Below are 21,199 nucleotides of genomic sequence, written 5' to 3'. Positions count from 1 at the left end.
TCCGGATTTTGTTGTTTGTCAACTATTTCTTAAATAATAGACCTTTTTCAAAATGTTATGTTGGTACACCCTTTCTTGACATATGGTACAAATTTGAGCGCCATCTGTCAATTAATTTGTTTACAGCAGCTGTTAATGTGAGACTACCTCAAGTGCATTTAGCGATTTTTCTTATGGAAAATTCTTGTTGTACGCGATTTTTTGACCAAACACGGCACCACTGGCATCGCTCAGGCACCATATTCGCCAGATCTGGATCTATGTGACTTTTTCTTGTTCCCGAAACTCAAATTGCCCGTTGAATCGGTAAAAAAGATTTCGCTGAAGGAACTAAAAGCCATACCTTGTATGGCTGAAGATTGGGTTAAGCGTTGGCGTATGTGTATCGCTTCAGAAGGAGCTTATTTTGAAGGAGATAAAATAAATTTGGAATAAAATTTAAATTTGTGTTTTATTTACAAAATCCAAGTACTTTTTGAGCAGAAAGTATTATAGCCACATCCTTATGAATTCGAGTATGCCAGGCTTTTAATAAGCTAGGTAAACATGTCAGTTTCCATCTCATGTGGATACGTGGACACAAGAACACAAGTTCAACTGAAAAAACAAACTGGCCAAGGCAAACACTTTGATTCTAGACATTAATTGGTATGCGATTAGCAATCAAATAAAAATATGTGAGCATAACAAAACAAAATTGACAAATTTGTAAGATCTTTACATCGACCGGGTCCAAGTTGGATAAGAAGCGTACCAGCTAACTGATTTATCTAAAACTTAAACTGCTCAGCACTACAGTTTCTGTGCTAATTAGTCACTCCATACTAGAAAGATTTACTCTGAGACTGGGTCTCTTCTTTTGTCGGAGTTGTGGCTCTGTGGATAAGCAGTTAACTGTAGAAAAGATAAAAAATCTTAGAAGCCTTTTTTTACCAACCTGACAGAACTGTTATTCTGCAAAGTTAGGTACTGACCAAGTTTATAAACTTGATTGATTTACTGTCACTTGAATGTGAAAAGAGTATCCTTCGGCGTTAATCGTAAGTTGAGCCTGCATATGAACAACGCTAATCCGTGATATCACAACTGGTCATTATTTGACCTAAAATGGACTTTGGGCACAAGTTCGACACTCTTACCTAACCTATACCCAAAAATGGCGCATGTCACACATGAGTAATTTTTAAGAATTAATTTTGGTGCATTCCTTTTTGACGCTTGACACACTTAATGACATGTTTACATACTACATTTCAAATTGCAGATTGAAAATTAGTATAAATGAACTCTGCTTGATTGTGTGTGTGTATGTAGAAAGGCAGAAGAAGTAATTTGAGAAGTAATTTAATATTAATTTTGGTATTCACATATTATATATAATTTTTATTTACTTTCGCTATTCTTTTTTCCATTCTGTAATTAAGAATAAAATGTCAATATTTAGCAGCATCAGAGCCTGTGTAAGTTTTTAATCCACTGAATGCAATAAACTGTGCTAAAAGTATTATAAAAACTAATTTTGATACTCAATTTTACGCAAGTGCGACATGGGCCAATGGGTGTGGAATTTTGTATGTATAATTTTTTTCCCTTTCCTTTCATGTGGCTAAATTATCACATATTCGCTTCATATCAAATAAGATTGATGAGTAACATTAAAAACTGTTTCATATACGAGTATAAACAAAATAATTTGGGTTGACCCAATTGAAAATGCATTTCACAGATACTCTTGCATTTTAGGGTTGATTATTGATGGTCAATCGAATTATAGTCGAAACAAAAAAAAAAAACAAACAAACGCAACAAACCAATATAACAGCAAAGATCAGAATACCAAAGCGAATGTACGTACGTACGAAGTACACGTTTTATATGAAAAGAAATAACAAATTCCAAGCAGATAAGATATAAATATTAAACAGAAAAAAAACGAAAAAACGAAAAACCGAAAAATTAAAGTAAATAAAAATAAAAACAAAAAATGCCTGACAATGTAAAACGAAACCGCTGGACTATTTCATAAAAAAATTCTTTATGTGTTTAGTATAAAAATACATATACTTGTCATCATCATCAATGAACTGGAACAGCAAATGCAATAACACAAACAACAACAGTAACAACAACAACAACAACAACAACATAGCCTACAATAGCAGCATACAAAAATAAGTTAACGCGCGATTAGGCAATAAACTCCAAAAACAAAATTGAAAATTGGAGCAGCAAAAAGGGGAGCGCTCAGCGAGAGCTTTAGCGAGAGTGTGAACAAAATGAAACGTGCACATATAAATAACAAAGCGCAAAAGAATGCGTGCAAAATCCTTCAAGTGCATTCCTACACTACACTAAAAAAAGAGCAATAAAAAATTGCACAACACATACATATGCAATTAATACGAAGTAAACATTTAATGTAAGCATATAAAAATACATTCTTATGTGGTGTATGAAATATGTTTAGATAATTACCACACACCATTTATGGCATTTATTTAAATGGTTGTATTTAAATTGTAGTTGACAAACACTCGTATGCGCATATAAGCGCTTATGTCTTCCTAAGCAAGGAGGGTGATAAATGCATATAAACAAACAATATTTAAATTGTAATTATTGTTTTAAAAGAAAAACAAGTTAAGCGAGCTAACTTATCAAACACATAAGTCAAACAACTAATATTTTTTTTTCAGTGTAAGAAAAATAAACTTTAAAATTCAGCATTAAAGTGGGTGGAGGAGAGAGCATGCGGTACACTAGCGGTATTCCATGCGGAACATATGGTCTTATTGGAATTGGAATTGGGTTTATTTTCAGTTTTTTTCTTTATTTAAATTTTTGTTTTCTAATGAATTTAGCAGTTGCGTAAATTGTTAAAATAATTTTGGGTTGGCACATGTGTTTGTTGTTGCTTTTGCTGTAAGCGTTGGTTGGTGTTATTTACTGGCTGTTGTTATTTTCTGGTTGCTGCTGCTTCGCATATTTGTATACGACAACGACGACAACGACGACGATGTCGACGGCTTTCATTATGACGAAGTCGACAGTTTTTGTTGTTATTTTTTATGCAGCAATATAAACTTTCCGCTGCAGCAATAAAGGGTTGCCTGCCTCACTGACTGCGTCGTACGCGTTCCTCGTTATTTTGTTGTTTCGTTTCAGTAGCGAACGAAAGGCGAAAAACTGTGCGATTTCGCATGTTGAACACATTAAATTTAAAGTTGGCGTTTATGCCCGCAGTATTTGTGTAAATATTTATGGCTTGGCTTGCATATGATGATGACTCCTCTTTTGGCGTGTGTGTGGCTGCTTTCATACGGTGCCACATACAAAGTATGAGTTGGTGTGAGTGAAAAAATAAAAAATTCTTGCATGTATTCAAATATAAAATTATTTTTAAACGCCGGTCGGTCATAGATATTTTGTTATTATTGCCTTTTTAGATAAAAACAAAAAAAAACAGCCTTTTAAGTTCTGGGAAAATTTTTTTAATTGAAGTTTGCTTTCATTTACTGTTATTGTTTTTGTTTTTGTTGTTGTTTTTGCGATATATGTAAATAGATAAATTGATTAATTTGCTTATTTAAAAAGTAGTAAAACTGAACGCTGTGTATGTATAGGAAATTAGTTTAATTATAAAAATTTTAAAATAAAATTGTCTTTATAGAAAATAAAAAAAAATTGCTTATCAAATAAAAAACCTAAGTAGAGTTTTATTAATAATTTGGAGATTTCATATCAAAAATATATGTATATAAAGATAAAAGATAAGTTAACCAACAAAAATAGAAATATTTATATTTATTATATGGGGGTCCCTTTAGATTGAAATCGCTTATATTAATACTAAGATGAATAGAATAGAATTTTATAAGATACTGGATCTCCAGTAAAACGAAGCACAACAACCATAGTAAATCCCCCTTTGTTACAGCAAGTGATTTAAACCAAACAGAATACATTCAGCATTCATGACTTTTGAATATTAATTAAATATAGTTATATCCTATTCAGTATTCTTTAACTGACTCAAGTCAAAAGCTGACAATCGTAAAAAATATAATTAAAAGACTTATTCTCTTCCAAGTAGAAACGATATTCTGTCAAATCAGCGATGTTTTTAAGTCATCATGTTATGCAAAAAGAAATGGTTCGGTTAGATTACATGTGTGCCCAAGACTCACTTAAGCTCAAATAATGGCCCGTTGGGATACCACAGTTTAGTTTGGTTCTTACGTAAACTAGAAGTCTGCCTACAAACAACGTGAAAAGTTAAAACTCTTCTATTCAAAAGAAAATAAATCAATCTGACAATTCGATAAACTTTGCCAAGTCTCTAATTTTGCAGAATGACAAATCTGTTAGGTTGGTAAGAAAAGAGACCTTAAAAATTTTAAATATTTTCATAGCCAATAATGGAGACTAACACATGAGATGAAATACAGCTTCCTTCTTATCCGCACACAACTCCACAAGAGCCACAACAAGAGAAAGAATTAAATTTCTATTAAAATTTGATAACTGTGCCGAGATTTTCTGTAGAACGGTTGTGCACTCTTTAGAAAAAAATCGTTAATGACTGTGTTAACTGCAGACGCAAGTGCAATGGCTACCACTACTCTTATCGAATTCTTTACTGTTCTGCTAATGTGGAAACACAGCAGGAGTACGTGTTATCTTTGACGCGCAGATATCTTACTCATCGCTGTAATCTACCTACTGGTATTCTTTACTCCGAGGAACTTCCCACTGAACTGCTCAAGCACTTTACAATAAACCTCCCCAATCCCTTGCACTTTATTTCAAAGTAATGTATTACACTCCTCCATAGAGCATACTCTTTAAGTATCCTGACCTTTTATAAGTATCAGCCACTACCCATAATTAACATATACTACGTTCTCAAACTTAACTTATATATTAAAAATTCGAATACTAAGTTCTGGCTGAATGTGATTTCACCAGGGTGTCTTTCACAGTCTATGGCTAAGATTTTCTTATCTCGTTCCATTAAAAAATGGATTCAATTATCACACTATGGTTTTCGTTGTTTTCTAGCTCGCACAAAAATAACAAAATCTTATATGACTGAATTAAAGAAAACTGTAAGATATAAGACAGTGAAATTATATAAAATTTTCCCATGGGCCAAAACATTTTATGACGGTTTAACGTGAAGATCCTTATGTACGATGAAAAATAGCAAAATTTTGCCAAAATTTAGTATGAATCTACATTCTTACTAATTCCAGTTTGCAATTTAAATCAATGTTTTAAGTAATGTCTTAAACAAATTTAAAAGTATAAAAAAGTATAAAGTATAAAAGTATATAAAGTATAAATAAAAAAAAATAATAATTTATTATAACAATTTTTTTTATTTCACCAACCCTAGTACTCACAAATTTTATATATCAAAAAAAAACGAAAGAAGTATATACTTTATTTAGTTATCTACCTGTTTTAAAGATTTTTTGTTTTAAAGAAACGCCTCTTCGAATTTCGTAGAAGAAAATGCTCATGAAGAAATCACTTGATTTATATTCCTTGTTTATGGAAAACAATCTTTTTTAATAATATTAAAAAAAAATACATGATACATAATTTTATTAATGAGTACAAATTTTCGAAATAATATTTTTCAGAAGTCATCTTTTTCCTTTTTTATTTTTCAAAAGATGACAACCTCAATAAGGCAGACAATAAAGAAACAAATTTTATATAGATAATACCACTTTCTGCACCCTAAACACGACACATGGTACATTTTTCTCACCTTTTCCCATATAAATTTTATGGGGTGTCAAATGATGCTAAAAACACAAGGAATAAAGTGTGAAATATATGAAAGGGCGCCCGAATAAAATTCCCTAAAGTGTGTGGCTTCATTTTTACACCTTCGATACAATATTTTCCATAGAGCAGTTTTAAAATCACATAAATTAGTCAGTGAACTTCTAGAGTTCAATATCAACACATATGTAGGTACAACCCAATTTGGGGCAACACTTTTAGTGCTTTGAAGATGCATAAAATGCTAATGTTATCAGGTGCTCAATATATTTTAAGATAGTACAAAAGGGGACTATACTATATTTAGTATTTAACGTTTTTTTTTTCAACGAGAATTTTGTTAAAATATTTTATTATCATTTATAATCTATAATATAAAAAGCTTTGTTAATATAAAAAAATATTTGTTTAACTATTTCAGGTTTACAATTTTATTTTTATTAATTTAGAAAATACAAATGGACTTTTTATGGCTTTATTTGTGGTAGGTCTGTGCTGTTGAAAATATACCATATTCCACTGTTAATTAGAACAAAGCAATCATTTTATATGAAAAATAAATGTGAAGAGATAAATATTGAATGAACATATTTGTATTTCAGATTCAATCGATTTCCTCTTAAAATCTCTGTTTTATACACTAAAATAGCACGAAAGGCTGCGTGACAGACACAAAGAATTTTATCATCCCTAATTATTATTACCTGTCCAGTTTCAACATAATGTATTCCAAAAAAAAAATCTTTTTGTAGTCTATAGAAATGTCATATTAAACAAATAAAATAAAACAATAGTTAATGTGTGTACAAATCCCTGGGCAACAGAATAAAGTGCCTGCAAGCCGTAAAAATAGTCACCCGAACGGAATAAATAATGCCGTGGGTTCTATGCATGTACGGCTTTCGCAAATGTCAATGAATTTAACACCTTTTAAAAATTTGCGATAAAATAAAATATTTATAGTTAAATGAAATCCAAAATCTATTCAAATTTAAAATGAAATACGTTACAACGAGTAATACTGACTGAAAAATTTTAACTGTTAAGAATTTTATACATCTATGTAATTAATAGAGTTTTTAGAGAAAACTAACTCCTAAAAATTATTTTAAATTATCTTTTAACTGCATCGTGTTTCGCTAAATGCATTTTTATTGGTTTTATACTATAAAATTAATTTGTCTCAGAACAGTAGATTGAGACAGATAAATCCGAAGAGACACGCTGCCTGCACTGATTACTTTAAGAACTTTGTAAAGACCATCAGATTGTCCTCAAATTAAAACATTAAAAACATTTTTCTTCTTAGTTACCAAAAATTCTTTGAATTTCCATTTTATCTCTGAAGCATCAACAACACCTTTATAGAGAAAAAATTAGATGGACAAATTTCCACGTCTATTTTCTTTGAGCATTTTTTGGTTGAATAATTTAGTGCTTTTTGGGCCAATTATTTTTCTTTGTAAACTATGAACTCTACAATTTAAAAAAGTTGTAGAAAATTGAAATGAAAAATAAAAAAAATAAATATGCTCTTAAATTGTTAATTATTTTACAAGCACATTTTGGTTATACACAGAGACTAATATTTAAAAAAAAAAATATAAAAAAAGTAAAAATCAATTTATCTAGTCGTCATCGAAGACGAAACATTAATTGTCGATCTTGTCTAATTGCATACTCTGGAAATCTACTTTTAAACGTAATATTCCTTCAATACCACGAAATCCTCTAACAAACTGACTGCCCTCCTGAGATTTATCAGTAATAATCTCAAGGGTAGCACCAAACAATTTGTAATTATTTGCTAACCATTTCAAAGGAAACTGTAATTGGGAAGGAACAGCTATAAAAATTTAATAAATGAATTACTAATCATGATAGTACACATTAAGTAGCACATTCCGTTATACATCCTCCTTTAAGAAACATAAGTATTTCAACCCTTTCAATAAATTTAAATCAAATAATTTGTATCACAGAATCAAAATAACCATGAGTAAAAAAACTTTGGAAATTAAAAATTATTTTTATTGATTGAATTAAATGATAAATTTTATTATATAATAAAATTATAATAATAATTTTCAACAATAAAAGTTGGAAGACGGCGATTTTATAAAAAAGTAGTTGTTTCTACAATTATTTTGGAACAAAGCTACAAAGATATTGACATTAACCTTGACGTTACGATTCAAAAATATCAAGAAATTGCAATCCTTAATTGACACAGTCTTTCAAACCATCACAAACTGTGACGATATACTTTTTGTGGTCATTTTAAGGTCTCTACTTTTATAGGACCGTCTTCGTTTAATTAACTCAACTAAAATAAGATTTAATTTAATAATTTAAGATTTTTTTTAAAAGAATGCCTGCCTATCGCCGAGTCTTCTCATCTTTTACTAAATTCAACAAATGTTTGTATGAAGTCAATGATATACCCACAATTTTAATTTATTTCAAGTGGTTATCTGAAGCACCCCGTATAACCAGCTCGTCTGCTTTATAGTTGCCGAATAATTATCGCTAGACCCGAGAAACTAGTCTAGGGAAATGCTAACTGCTTCAACATTTTATTCAGAGTTGTGTAGTAATCAAAAAGCGTTCTGGATGTAAATTGGACTGAACTCAAGACTTTTAAAATACCTTAACCATCTGATAGCATATATATAAATCAATTAATTATATTTTTCACCTCCGCCTGAAAATCATTACAATGATCAGGAAGCCTGTGCTGAGAAAACTTCACTGCCTACAATACCAACTATTTTAGAGCCGTTATTAAAAATCGTTAGGCCCACTTCTAATGAGAGACCTCTCGACCACCAGGTGTTTCTAGATGGAAACTTGACATTAAATTTTCTTTAGAAATTGACAATGAGAGATCATTAGTAATAAAAACAAATAATATTTACTTTGCAATAAAAAAATTTTTTTTTGTTATAAAAAATTTACAATAATTTTGTATAATTTATTTACTAGTCCCCAATAAACATAAAATGAAATAGAAAAAAGGTTTTTTTTGTATCGGAATAAACTATAAAATATGAGACTTGGTAATAAAAATATAATACATCATAAAATTGTATTTTATTACTTTTTTTGTTTTAAAGATTTTTTCAATTTTATGTTCTGGATCAAATTTAAAAAATAAACTTTTTGTTTTTAAAAAAAGTTTAGCTTAGTTCTCAAAGTGATAAAGTGATGTAATATGTTTACAGTTTATAAATTTTTATTTATTTTTTTTTTTTGGTAACTTCACAAATCTTTCAACAACAAAATGAGATACAAGAAAATGGGTTTAACAAATTTTACGTATGCTTTCCAGTATTTCTGATCATTTATCAATAATTGACAACTTCAGCGATGACTTAATTACACAAAATGCCTCCGCTTGTATGTACATGGCGCGCTTCTAAACGAGAATTTCACCGCAAGAATATAAGAATATATAAAAGTATCTGTATGACTCATGAAAAAATTGTTGATGAAAAAAGTAGGGTATGAAGAGTACCGAAATGTACGGTTGGTTATATGTTACATAGAACACTCGTTTATGAATAAATACTCGCCCGTATTTGTTAAATTATTTACTTCAACCTAAACACCGAGGGAAGGAACGTGCGTTCATCCCAAAGTACAAGTTTAGATGCATGTGTATCGGTTAACAACATTTTGACCCTAATCAAATGCCAACAGCACAAAGGCTTATGAATCCGATAAGAGTGTAGAAATTCATTATATGCGAGCAAGGAAATTAAGAATCATTTACTTGCATTTACTTAACATACCAATATAGAACGAACGTTTGTCCCAAGGCATATCTATATATTCATCCAATTTCAATTTGCGTGCGACAATACTTGTGTGCACTGGTCAATAATAAAATTTGATAAATTAAATACGACCAACCAAGTAGAGATGCCGACAGACAGACACCATCATCATAATGCCACACCACACCACACTACACCATAGCATAGCGCAGCAATCATAGCATATCATACATACTATGTTCCAAATAGCACAGTATACCGTTCCAAAACATATCGAAATGTTCCGCACCCATATCAAAAATTTTTGATGGAGTTTAATTGGAAGTAATTACGCGGCAACAAAAGACAACATAAAAGGCCTAACAAAAGATGATCTATACTCTTTTTAAAAAAAAAAAAAGTATTGTTATTCCTTTAAAAAAAAACGAAATAGTAATAATAATAGAAAATTCTTAAGGCTACTCACTCACTTATATTCGAAAATGAAACCTAAACTGATTGATTTTAATATTATTACACTGTGACTGCGCGCATTTATGCGGTTAATTATCGTCAACTTCATATGAATTAATAATAAGAAAAATTATCATAATTTCAGTACAGATACAGATAAATGCCAGCAGTTTTAAATTGGTGCAATTAAGGAAAAACAATTTATGAATTATTAGGTTCAAGTGACTTAACCATCAAAAATGAGTGTCTCGCGCTTAGCTGAGAGGAGCATAAGTAATAAATTACAACAAAAGCATCGCAATTACAACAACAACGAAAGCAGCACTTGACAAACCCCTTTTCGCGAATGCCGAATGCCGAATACCGAATGACGACAGACGACAAGAATTTCTCTGTGGCAGTGATTTTTAATTTAATGAGTTTTTTAAATTCTTGCCTTGGTTATGATTTTCTGCTTCTGACTGAGTCAGCATGTAATTCGAATCACGCACAATAATCGATACAAATCGATTACACACGAAACTTCTGAACGTTACTGTTATCGAACGCATAACAACACATGTCGAACATTTGTGCTACTACCACAAACAAACGTGGAAGAAGCTTGCAAGCTTGCATACATGCATATACATATGCTCACTCCTCTTCTGGCATGTGTGTGTGTGTATGTGTCTGAAGAGGACCGATTAAATCATTAAAGCCGAAAACGACTCAAAATAAATAAATAAATATTCTTCTGCATTTTGTTTATACACAAATAGTGAAGAAATTAAAATTACAATTGAAATGCGGAATCAAATAGAATTAAGTTGGAAAATACAATATATAAAAATAAGTACATAAGCAGCAGCAGCAGCAAAAAAAATTAAGCCACTTTGAAGGCACTTGAACGACTTAGGCCAAGTGAGTTCACGAGAAAACAATTAGGAATTGTAATTTACAATATAAAAACAACAGCAACAACAACAACAACAACAGAAGAGTTGAATCTTTCAACTCTTGGTTTGTGAAAGCAATAGCAACCACAAATGAAATTTTATAGTAGCGGCGAAAGGTCGCCGTCAGGCGGGAGGATATTTGAGCGCGCATATAAAATACATACATCCCTACATACATATATAGGTACATGTTCATTTAAACATAAATATATGTGTATGTATGTATATATGCCATTTGCAATCTGGAATGAATTTGTGCGACATATTGGCCAAACAAAGGGACGTACTCATATTTTTGCAGATACTAAAAGATTGTTATGGACCGATTGACAGCAGACAAAGAGAAACTCAAACACACAATCCAAGACCGATGAATTATTATGCCAAAGGAAGACATACAACGTTCCGTACAATATACAAAATACGATATACGAGTGTGCAAACATACAAGCGTTGGCGACGACATAAAACTCAAAAAAACAAAAAAGTTTTTAAATAAAAAAATCATTTACCATATGAACATTCATATTATGCAGTCATATTTGTATGCATATTTATATGTCTTCTTGTTTGTAAACTTTTATATGTACCAAAAAATCGAAAAACCAAAAAACTTTAAATCCCAAAATCAACGAAAATGAAATGAAGATCAGCAAACAGGGTCCAAATATGACTGCATACGCCAGCTGAACATGAACAGTATAAGGAGTGGCGTGGCGTGAGAGTGTAAATTCAAAAAGTGTAAAAATAAAAATAAGAACTTTTTAATTTTTTTTATTAAAATTAAATTCTTTTTACTTTATTTATGTACATATCAAACAACAGCACAACAGTACAACAGCAATTATAACAAAGACCAACAACAACAACTACTACTACAACAACTACAACGACAACAACCATAACAAACTAAAAGACGAAGCTGGCAGCAAAGGACGGACATTCAAAACACAAAAAAAGAGTCAAAAGTGAAATGTAGCAGACGCACTGCCGTATTTTATACTGTTGTGCCTATGCCTATGCCTATGCATATGTAAGCCTGTTTCTGCTGTGTGTAAGCATGATGCCAGGCCAACTGCATTTGCTGCCTGCCTGCCATATAATAACCACAAAAAATGCAAAACGAAAAAAAAAAAATTACAAAAAAGAACCAAAACAAAAATTTACAACAACAACCACACGACATACACAAGTAAACGTAACGTTTTCAAAAAATAAAAGCCAAGCAAACAGAAACAGAAGAACAGCAAAACAACGAAAAGGGCCAAAATCGAAACACACAATCGTACCACAATCGTGAAGTTCGTAAAGTTGTTGGAACGAACGACATATGCGCTACCACCAATTGAACGGATGTCTGAGATTTGAAAACTTATAATTCATTTCGAATGGAACGCTAAGCACTGTAACGCTGAACACTGAACAAAGCAACAAATTGTTTAGAATTATTTACTGTTTGAAAAAATACCAGCAAAATGTGTTCAATATTTATTAATATAAACATAAGGAAGTTCCATCAAAACAGAAACAGATAAATCAACGAATGAACGGAAGTTTAAATTCATTTCTTTTTAATTGGTAGGGAAAAAAAAAAACATAAAAGCTTTTGGATGTAACCACGAGAAATACATCCACTAATCTAGATATGTGGGTTTGATAATAATTTAGTACGTTCACCACTACATAAATACTTGCAAAAAATATAGATCTCATCTAAATATACCATTGAAGCAGAACGGATCATTATTGGTACTCAAACGGGAAAGTGAGCCTGACACTCTTTAACTAAACTTGAAGTAAATGTAAGGATTTCAATTTTTTTTTCATTAACTTTTACTCTACAAAAAGCTAAATCATAAAATTGATCCATTGATCTAAAATTTTATATTTGGTTAGGTAACGTTATTAGGATAATAAGCTATCGTATCCGGTCCTTCTTGAACCGTTATAATACCGTATAAAACGTGAAGGGTTAAAATTCTTTAAGAGCTTCAAATTTAAAATCTTCTACGGATAAAACCTTTAAGGACTTAAAATCTTTAAAGATTACAAAACTTTGAAGATTCAAAACTTGCAAGGATTTAGAACCTTCAAGAAACCTTTAAGGGTTTTAGGCATTTAAAGATTCAAACTTTTGAGAATTTAAGACCTTTACGAGTATAAAACCTTTAAGAATATATAGCCTTTAAGAATATAAAATCTTTTAGAGTGTAAGATCTTCAAGGACTTAAAATTTTTAAGGATTTGAAAATTTGAAACCCACAAAAGCTTAAAACCTTCAAGAATTTAACAGCTTTAAGAGTGTAAAACCCTTAAGGTCTTGATATCTTTAAATGTTTATAAACTTTAAGGAAAATAATCTATTTTCAACACGAGATCTGGCAACTAAGGGAGAATTAAAAAGTAAGTACCCTACATACAGAATATAATTTATATTCGCAGAAGCAAAGCACTTTCTTGATCTTTTAAATATTCAATCTTTTCACAATTTTGTAATTAATCGTTTCGTTAGCATATCCGCTATAAGACTGGATTTACCTTAAAACAGACTTTAAAACAGTTCGGCGCTATCTATAAAGTCAAAAGAGGTAGTTGCTTTAAAACACCATAATTCTGGTGACAATACAAAAAGAGAAAGTGAGAGAGTTATAAATATTGAAAAAAAAAAAAAAATTTTTTAATTTTGAAAAAGAATATTTTCCTGTCATATTGGTAATAAATGATACAATCTACAAATTTATGAAAAAGCAGCGATTAAGATGGGTTGGACATGTGATAGGAATGCCGGACCGCTTAAGATTTATAAAAACGAAGTAGGAACCAGCAGAAGATGGAGGCGAACAAGAAAACGACGGAAAGACAGTGTGCAACAGGATTTAAAAGAAATTAAAAACCAAAAGCAAAAAACAGAGAAGAATGGAAGGATGTTATTTAACAGGCTTAGGTCCTACATGGACTGTATACTCTCGGATGATGATGATTGGAAATAAGTAACAATGTATATTTTTTTTAAACTAAACGTTAAAAATGAATCTAAAATTGCAATTCATTTTTTGTGAAACATTAGCTCGACATTGGTTTTTAACATATTTTATGTTTCTTTTTTATGTTATGTTCCACGGTTTATATTCTTGAAGACCCCACAATTTGGGAAATTAAAGAGCGTTCAGGAATGCAACCCGAAATCACTTCCTAGATTAACAAAACACATCGAGATCTTATATAATTTCTACTATAAATCAACGTAAAGATCTTGTTCCATCAAATATCTCTTGGCACTGATAGCTTTATAGGTCGCTAAATTAACTTTATCTAACCAATTATGTGTCCCGTATATATTTCGAATTTCAATATATATGGAAATTAGACAGAGAAAGTAAAACTGCATTAGACAAATTTTGATAAACTATACACTGACTGTCAAGAAATACAGTAAAGAGTAGTAAAATCGTAATGCCTTCTCTAAAAAAACTCAATTTGAGTAAAACGAGTGCAAATTATTTAATTAATTTGATACCAATTAATGAAGAAAGCCAAAAACACTACGCTATGCCTTTATGCTTCTATTTAAAATCAATATATTCGTTTAAAAAATTAAATTTTTTATATAAACTATTATTGATTTGATATACAATATAGAATATGTGAAAAAATGTATATTAGTGGAGAAAAATAATAAATAAATAATAAATAAATAATAAATAAATTAAAATAAATAAATAAATAAATAAATAATCTTTAAAGTAATAAATCAATAAAATCATTCTTAATCATAAAATTATTCTGTTTCATAAAATTCACGGGATTTACTTAGATTAATATGACTCACTTGAAACCAACAAGAGATGACTCTTGTCATATACAGAAGAATTGTACAATGGTTTAATGTAAAAAACTAGGTTGAACATTTGAAAGCTAATGTTAACAGTAATAGACCAACAGGATTATATAATATATAGGAACATATAACATATTCTTCTACACATTGTTATGTATTTTTATTTAACTACACACGGATTAGGTCCGTCAAAAATTACATATAGGAGCTTAAAGTTTTGCATAGTTAGAATATTTATGCTCTATCCAAATGAGAAGTCAAGGAGGGAGTCTCATAATTTTTATTACAATGAGATAGAAATAATTGTCTTAATAAGACGTTGACAAAAAATTGAAATGTGTCGGTTTCTAATAAATTGATATTATTAATTTGCAGTAATTAAAATTAATTAGATAAAAAGTGATAGATCACTTTCCTTTATAATATATAGGAAATATATAACCATTAAATTTACAATAAACTTTACAATCAATAAGAAAAATACTAATTACTAAATTTGAAAATTTAAATATTTATTTAATATATTTGATTAGTTATAAAAAATGTTTAGCTGATCGTCGCAGATGAGAGAAGTGAAAGGTTAAACTAGTAAAAATTCCAAGAACTAGAATTTGTATTGAGATTAAAATTGTAATTAAGTTAAAATTTAGCTTTTTTGTAAAAATATATTAATTTTTACACAATCAAAGAAAAGATTTTATTATTAGTTTAGCTCCAATAATTATCAATGTACCAATCAGCTGCTTTAACTAAAGCGTAACCTGCTCATTCCTATAGTATCAGTGCTGATGAGTCACTGCTTACTAGAAAGATATGTTATGACTAAGTCAATCGTCTAATGACTTTTGTCGAAGTTGTGGCTTTGCGAATGAGGAAGAAACTGTACTCTACCTCATGTGTCAGTGTTCAGATTTAAAATCTTTGGGGCCACTTTTCTTGGTAACCTGCCGGAGCTGACATCTTGCAAAATTAGGGACTCGGCTATGTTGATAGAATTGTCAGATTGGTTCACTTTCACTTGAATGGGGGAGTCCTCCCTTTCGTACGCTGACCTCTACTCTATGTATGAACAACGTTTGTCCGGGACATTATAACGGGCCATTATTTAAGCTTATGTAGGCTTTGCGCACAAGGCCGCAACTCCTAGGTTGAAGCACCTTATAACTTGATTATGAAGTGATCTTTACCATAAAGAAACAACACATTTCACATACTATGTCAAATATAAAAATTGTCAGATGCGAACATTATATAGTGTGATAGCATTAAATAAAATGACTTTTCTTTTGACAATTATAAAAAAACTTTTTTTCAGAAGAATATTATATAGACGAACTATTGGTTTAACGGAAACTTTTTTAAAACAAAAAAAAATTTTTTAAGTGTATTATTGAACTATAGCCCGTTTTAAAAACAAAATATTATTAAAAAATGTTGGTCCTTTAAAAAAATAATAAAAAATTTAAATTAAAAAAATAAATAATAATTTTTTCAAAAACTTTCGTTACCTTAACTGCTGATAACTACTGATCGCTAAAGAGTAAGAGGTCCCGGAGGTTAAGAGCTTATAGGTTGCATATACTACACATGACATAAATGAAAGAAGTACGCAATTTATTAGAATAATTATGCATTTCAGTAGCACTTTAAGCCAAAGGACAGTTGTCATTTTTTTTCTTTTAGAGATATACTGAAAACTTTGGTTTTTGTTCCCAAAAGGTGGCAACTTAATTTACTCGCCCAATGAAAAAACATCACCTTGCAAAGAGCACAGTGCAATGCAGTTGGAATTCATATGTTAATTTTGACCTGATTAACAGATAGAAGCTGCACCCATTCTTTAACATATGCATATGTTTTCCCATTTTATTTATGAATTTTAATGGTCGGAACTTAAAGAATTTTAGCTTTTTACTAACTTAAATATTTGCGCAGCAATAAGGACGTGAAAATATTCGCATGTGTGGCAGACCTTCAAGCGAACCGTCACGCGATTTCAATTTTTTTCTTTGCCGCAAAAAACCTTAACAAGTTTTGGCTTATAAATTTAATTAAGCAGCATTTAATTATATGGGGAAATCATTATTTCAAAAAACAAAAAAAAATAGAGGAAAACAAAACAAAAATAATAAAGACATTTAAAAATAAAATCGCATAAAACATTTTCCAACACTGGTCCACTGCAGTTAGCGGTAAATTTGGTAAAGAAATTCAAGACGAGGGTGACCGTGTTAAACATAACGAGCACAACTGAAAACAGCCGCTTTCGTTTACAATTTACGCGCTGCGGGTGCGCTTACCCCTACAAACACCCCCTCCATACAGCTGCTCGACTTCGTACATCAACAGCATTATTTTATGCCGTTGAACACGGACGCAAACCAAATGAAAGCAAAAAGTGGAAGAAAGCAAAGGGGAAGAAGCGTCTACGCATCCACAAACGCTACATCACCACGATAAGGTCTGTGCAGCATTTATTGTAGTTGTTGTTGCTGTTGTTGTTGCTGTTATTATGTTCATGATTTTACGGTGTTGGCAAAGAAGTTGGCAATGGCAGGCAGCGGTGATGTTTCTTTCCACTTCCGTGTTTTTGAAAATTCAATTTAGGTATTTTGTTTACAGGATTAAAAATCGATTTTCTTTCACTTTGTTTTTCCGCTTGAGCGAAGTGAAGTGTACTGAACACATATTTAACATTTATAAATAAAGGTGGAACGGGTGCATAATTCGTGCACATGTCAGACGGAAAAGGATCTGCAGCGCCAACACAACACACCACACCACACCATATCATACCACACCAGCGGTCAACATTTCAAAAGAAATATTATTCTTGCCTACTTTTGCTAAAATTAAAGACACTTCACGCACATTAAATATGTTTGCTCAGCTCATATCGTATGCCATGCCTGATGCCTGATGCCTAAATTTAAAACTTCACTACTTCAACCAACCAACCAACCGTCACTACCCACCCACATCCCCTGCTCTGCACAGAAATACGTTTTTCGTACCACAAATAGTGCAGGTTTTACTATGGGCGCTCGTCCTCTCGCCATTCCTCCATTCCTTACCTTATATTTCTCCTTTTGCCAAATTCCTTTAATAAACGCTTGCTTGCTTCTTTTTTGAAAAAGTTGGCGAAGTATTTTTCGTGTGTACGTTTTCGGTTGCAATTCAGTCTTTCAAAAATTATATTTTTAGATTTTATGCAATTATGTTTGTTTTTAGCACATAGAAAATAGAAAAACAAAAAGCACTCTTTAATTTTCACTTTAATTTCTTCACATTCGATTCGAGTTGAAACTTGAAGATTTTCATTTATTTTAGGCTTTTTCTTGTATATACAAAACACTACACACACAAACTATCCGAGCAAGCGGTGTTGATGGAGCAACACACAATTATTGAATGGGGGACTCTTTCACGAGCAGCGATTACTTTTGGCTGTTAATGCGGAAAGTGAGCGTAGAGAGCGCTGACAGCAACTTTTTTGCTGATGATTGTTGTTTGTGAAGTTCCTTCGTACAATTGCCTTTTTACAAAGTAACAGCATTTGTAAAGATTGTATAAACAAATAATATTGAGGGTGTTATTTTTCACAGTATGCACCTGTTTTATTTGATTACTTCAATAATTCTATTTTATTTGCATTTTTACGTGATACACAAAAACTTCCGTATACGTTTCGGCAATTTTTTTGTTTTGTTGAATGACAGCTGCAACGCAACTCAATATTTATCTCTTCTTGAGAGAGAACAAGTTTGTGTATGGTTGGATGTGTTCAACGAAAATTACCACTATAGGTACATTCAGTGCAAGAAACTCAAATAACTGCGTTTATAATAAGGCAGTAAAACTAAGACAATGTGTGAGTTCAAGTAAATTGATGGTAAATTGAGAGAAATATTAAATTATGTCCGTATGGCAGCGAATGTTGGTATTTACCAGAATTTCGACTAGGGTAAATTAGATAAAAATTAGGTAAATCAGAATTTCGACTAGGGTAAATTAGATAAAAATTAGGTAAATCAGATATTACCATTGTGATAATTTTATAAAATGTTTAATATATAAATAAATTTGAAAACTTGTAACCAAAAATAATAAATAAATGCAATAAATAAATATTTACATAAGTGTAATGCAAAAAATCCCTAGGAAATTTCAATTTACTTTACCTCAATTTACTCAAACTCGCACACGGCCTAAAACTAAATATTTTATACCAATACTATGTTTAGAAAGCCAAATATTCTTAATTTCGTTTAATCAAATTAGATTAACTTGAAAAGTGTTCGTACTGCCCCAAATTAAAGAAATCAAATCTTTTTTGTTGAAAATTACATGATCCATACCATTTGTATCTGGGAAATCTTAATAGTTGATTATTATAACTATAAAAGGATGGCATTCAATAATTTTGTTAGCGTAGATTTCAAGTATGTGGATTATTATTTTTCACTGTATTTTAAATTAATAACAGTTACAGTTTTTTCTATTTATTCAAATTTATAAATTAACACTACTTTCAAAATTTACACTACTATCAAAATTTGCAGTGTTTTCAAAATTTATTTTTTTAATGAAATCAAAATTTTTTGCTGAAACGAAAAGGAAATTAAGATTTTTGCGAAATTAAAGTGTTTTATATGCACTTTAGTATAAATATTTAATAAAATCTTTGTTTAAATGATTTAAATATACAAATGATGAATTTATTATGATTTATTATATCAATTATATGTTTAATTTTTAAAATTCAAAAAGTCAGTGGCAAAAAAATTCGTACCAGTATATAACAAAGTTTTTTCTTTTCAAAAACAACTTTTATTGTATGTTGTAATCAATTTCATAAACATTATAAATTAATTTGTTAGCATTAACTGCATATTTCATGCTAAAATTATTAATTTCTACCATCAATACAACACTAAGGACGTGTGGGAGTTAGACTAAGGTCGTGTGCGAGTTAGGCTAAGTTGCGTTCTAAATGAGGGAAATTTTAAGTTGTGCCGATAATGTAGTGATGTGTCGATACGTGTTGATAAATGGCTAAATGAGTGCAGTGCAAAAAATCCCAAAAAATCTCCCATTTGGTTTAGCATCAACTTAGCCTAACTCGCACACGACCTTAATATCAGTTGCTTATAATTAATAGGTCTGTTCCACGAGCTACTCATAGTAACTTTGAGTAAACACTGTGTATACACAAGCGCGTTCCATCAGCAAATTTTCAAGTATTTTTGTGTAAATTTTACTTCTGTTTTACTCATGTTTTACTATGAGTAGCTCGTGGAACAGACCTAATATGTAAACCAATAACACCTCTCCTTAAACTTTTACAGAACTTTCTGACAATAAAACTATTTCACATGCATAAATTAAGTTATGCCAACGGAAAACACCAAATCTTAATTGAAATAACATAAATAGTTTTAGCTGCAGTGAAAACATGATATTACCATAAAAGACTTATGACCATAGATTAGAAATCTAACATTTTACAATGTGCATAAGATCAAAATATATAACATCTCTGTTTATTCGATATTTAAAACAGCTGTTTATAATTTTTTTTGTAACTTTTCAAAACAAATATCAAAAATGTTCGTTAATTTATTACAAAGGTATAAAATCTTTATTAATTTTTGTTTATATTTCAATAAATAATAATTTTAATTAAACTTATAGAGTAAGTGCGTCTGCAATTAGTACAGCGCAATTATTGTTCACCAGAGAAGCTCACGTTTTCAACCGTGCCGTGATTAAAGCGAAGGTTCGTACCCATTTCCCAAAACCACGTGAAGTTAAACGGATTAATGTTCACGGTTGGGAGCAACGCATGTCTACACCAGGAGGACGAAAAATAATAATGCGACGAATTTTGTTAGGAAAACATTGTCTTTCCCATTAGGTTTATTTAAAACGTGCAATTATATAAACAAATGTTTGAAGCATTTTTCATTAAAACTTATTTTTTTTAAATATATAAATAAAATTGTTTGTCTTTAAATGTAACTGAATTATTTAATACGTATGTAAGGATATTTACTTGATTGAAAGTTTTAGCAAATATTTTGTAAAAAGTGTTCAGCACAATTTAGAAAGTCAGCGCATGACCGGTCTTTACTGACATCAACTCAGCTCGTTTCAATATTTTACAAACCTAATAAATACGTTTTATTGTAAAAATAATTTTATTAAGATCTTAACTAATTTATTAGTATATACGTCCAACTATCGTCACGTTTCATAACTCTTCACATTGAAAATATTAGATGGAACCACTTTTTTGAAAAACACTTGTATTCTTGTTATATAAGACAACACAACGCAATGGCTAAAGTGTATTGTTTACAAAACTTATTAATATAGAAAATTCCAACTTAGGT

General features: G+C 30.5%; 2 protein-coding genes across 6 annotated transcripts in view; one reads left to right on the top strand and one right to left on the bottom strand.

The window, feature by feature from the left end:
- LOC119678340 overlaps positions 1-18,217 on the bottom strand; it is a 72,407-nt gene extending 54,190 nt beyond the window's left edge. For all 5 annotated transcript variants that reach the window (XM_038090119.1, XM_038090120.1, XM_038090121.1 and 2 more), the window contains exon 1: positions 17,879-18,217. The gene's annotated coding sequence lies outside the window, so the exon portion shown is untranslated. The remainder of the gene's footprint in view (positions 1-17,878) is intronic.
- A 2,182-nt stretch (positions 18,218-20,399) lies between these two features.
- LOC119678343 (39S ribosomal protein L34, mitochondrial-like) lies at positions 20,400-20,782 on the top strand. The gene is made up of 2 exons (XM_038090127.1): positions 20,400-20,434; positions 20,499-20,782. Exons 1-2 carry the CDS (start codon positions 20,412-20,414, stop codon positions 20,719-20,721), a joined length of 246 nt encoding a protein of 81 aa, XP_037946055.1. The 5' UTR covers positions 20,400-20,411; the 3' UTR covers positions 20,722-20,782.
- Positions 20,783-21,199: the final 417 nt, after the last annotated feature.

This window comes from Teleopsis dalmanni, chromosome 2 (genome assembly GCF_002237135.1).
Source record: "Teleopsis dalmanni isolate 2A chromosome 2, ASM223713v2, whole genome shotgun sequence".
Lineage (NCBI taxonomy): Eukaryota > Metazoa > Arthropoda > Insecta > Diptera > Diopsidae > Teleopsis > Teleopsis dalmanni.
Note: the sequence above shows the minus strand (reverse complement) of the source record. Positions and strands in the feature narration are given on the sequence as shown.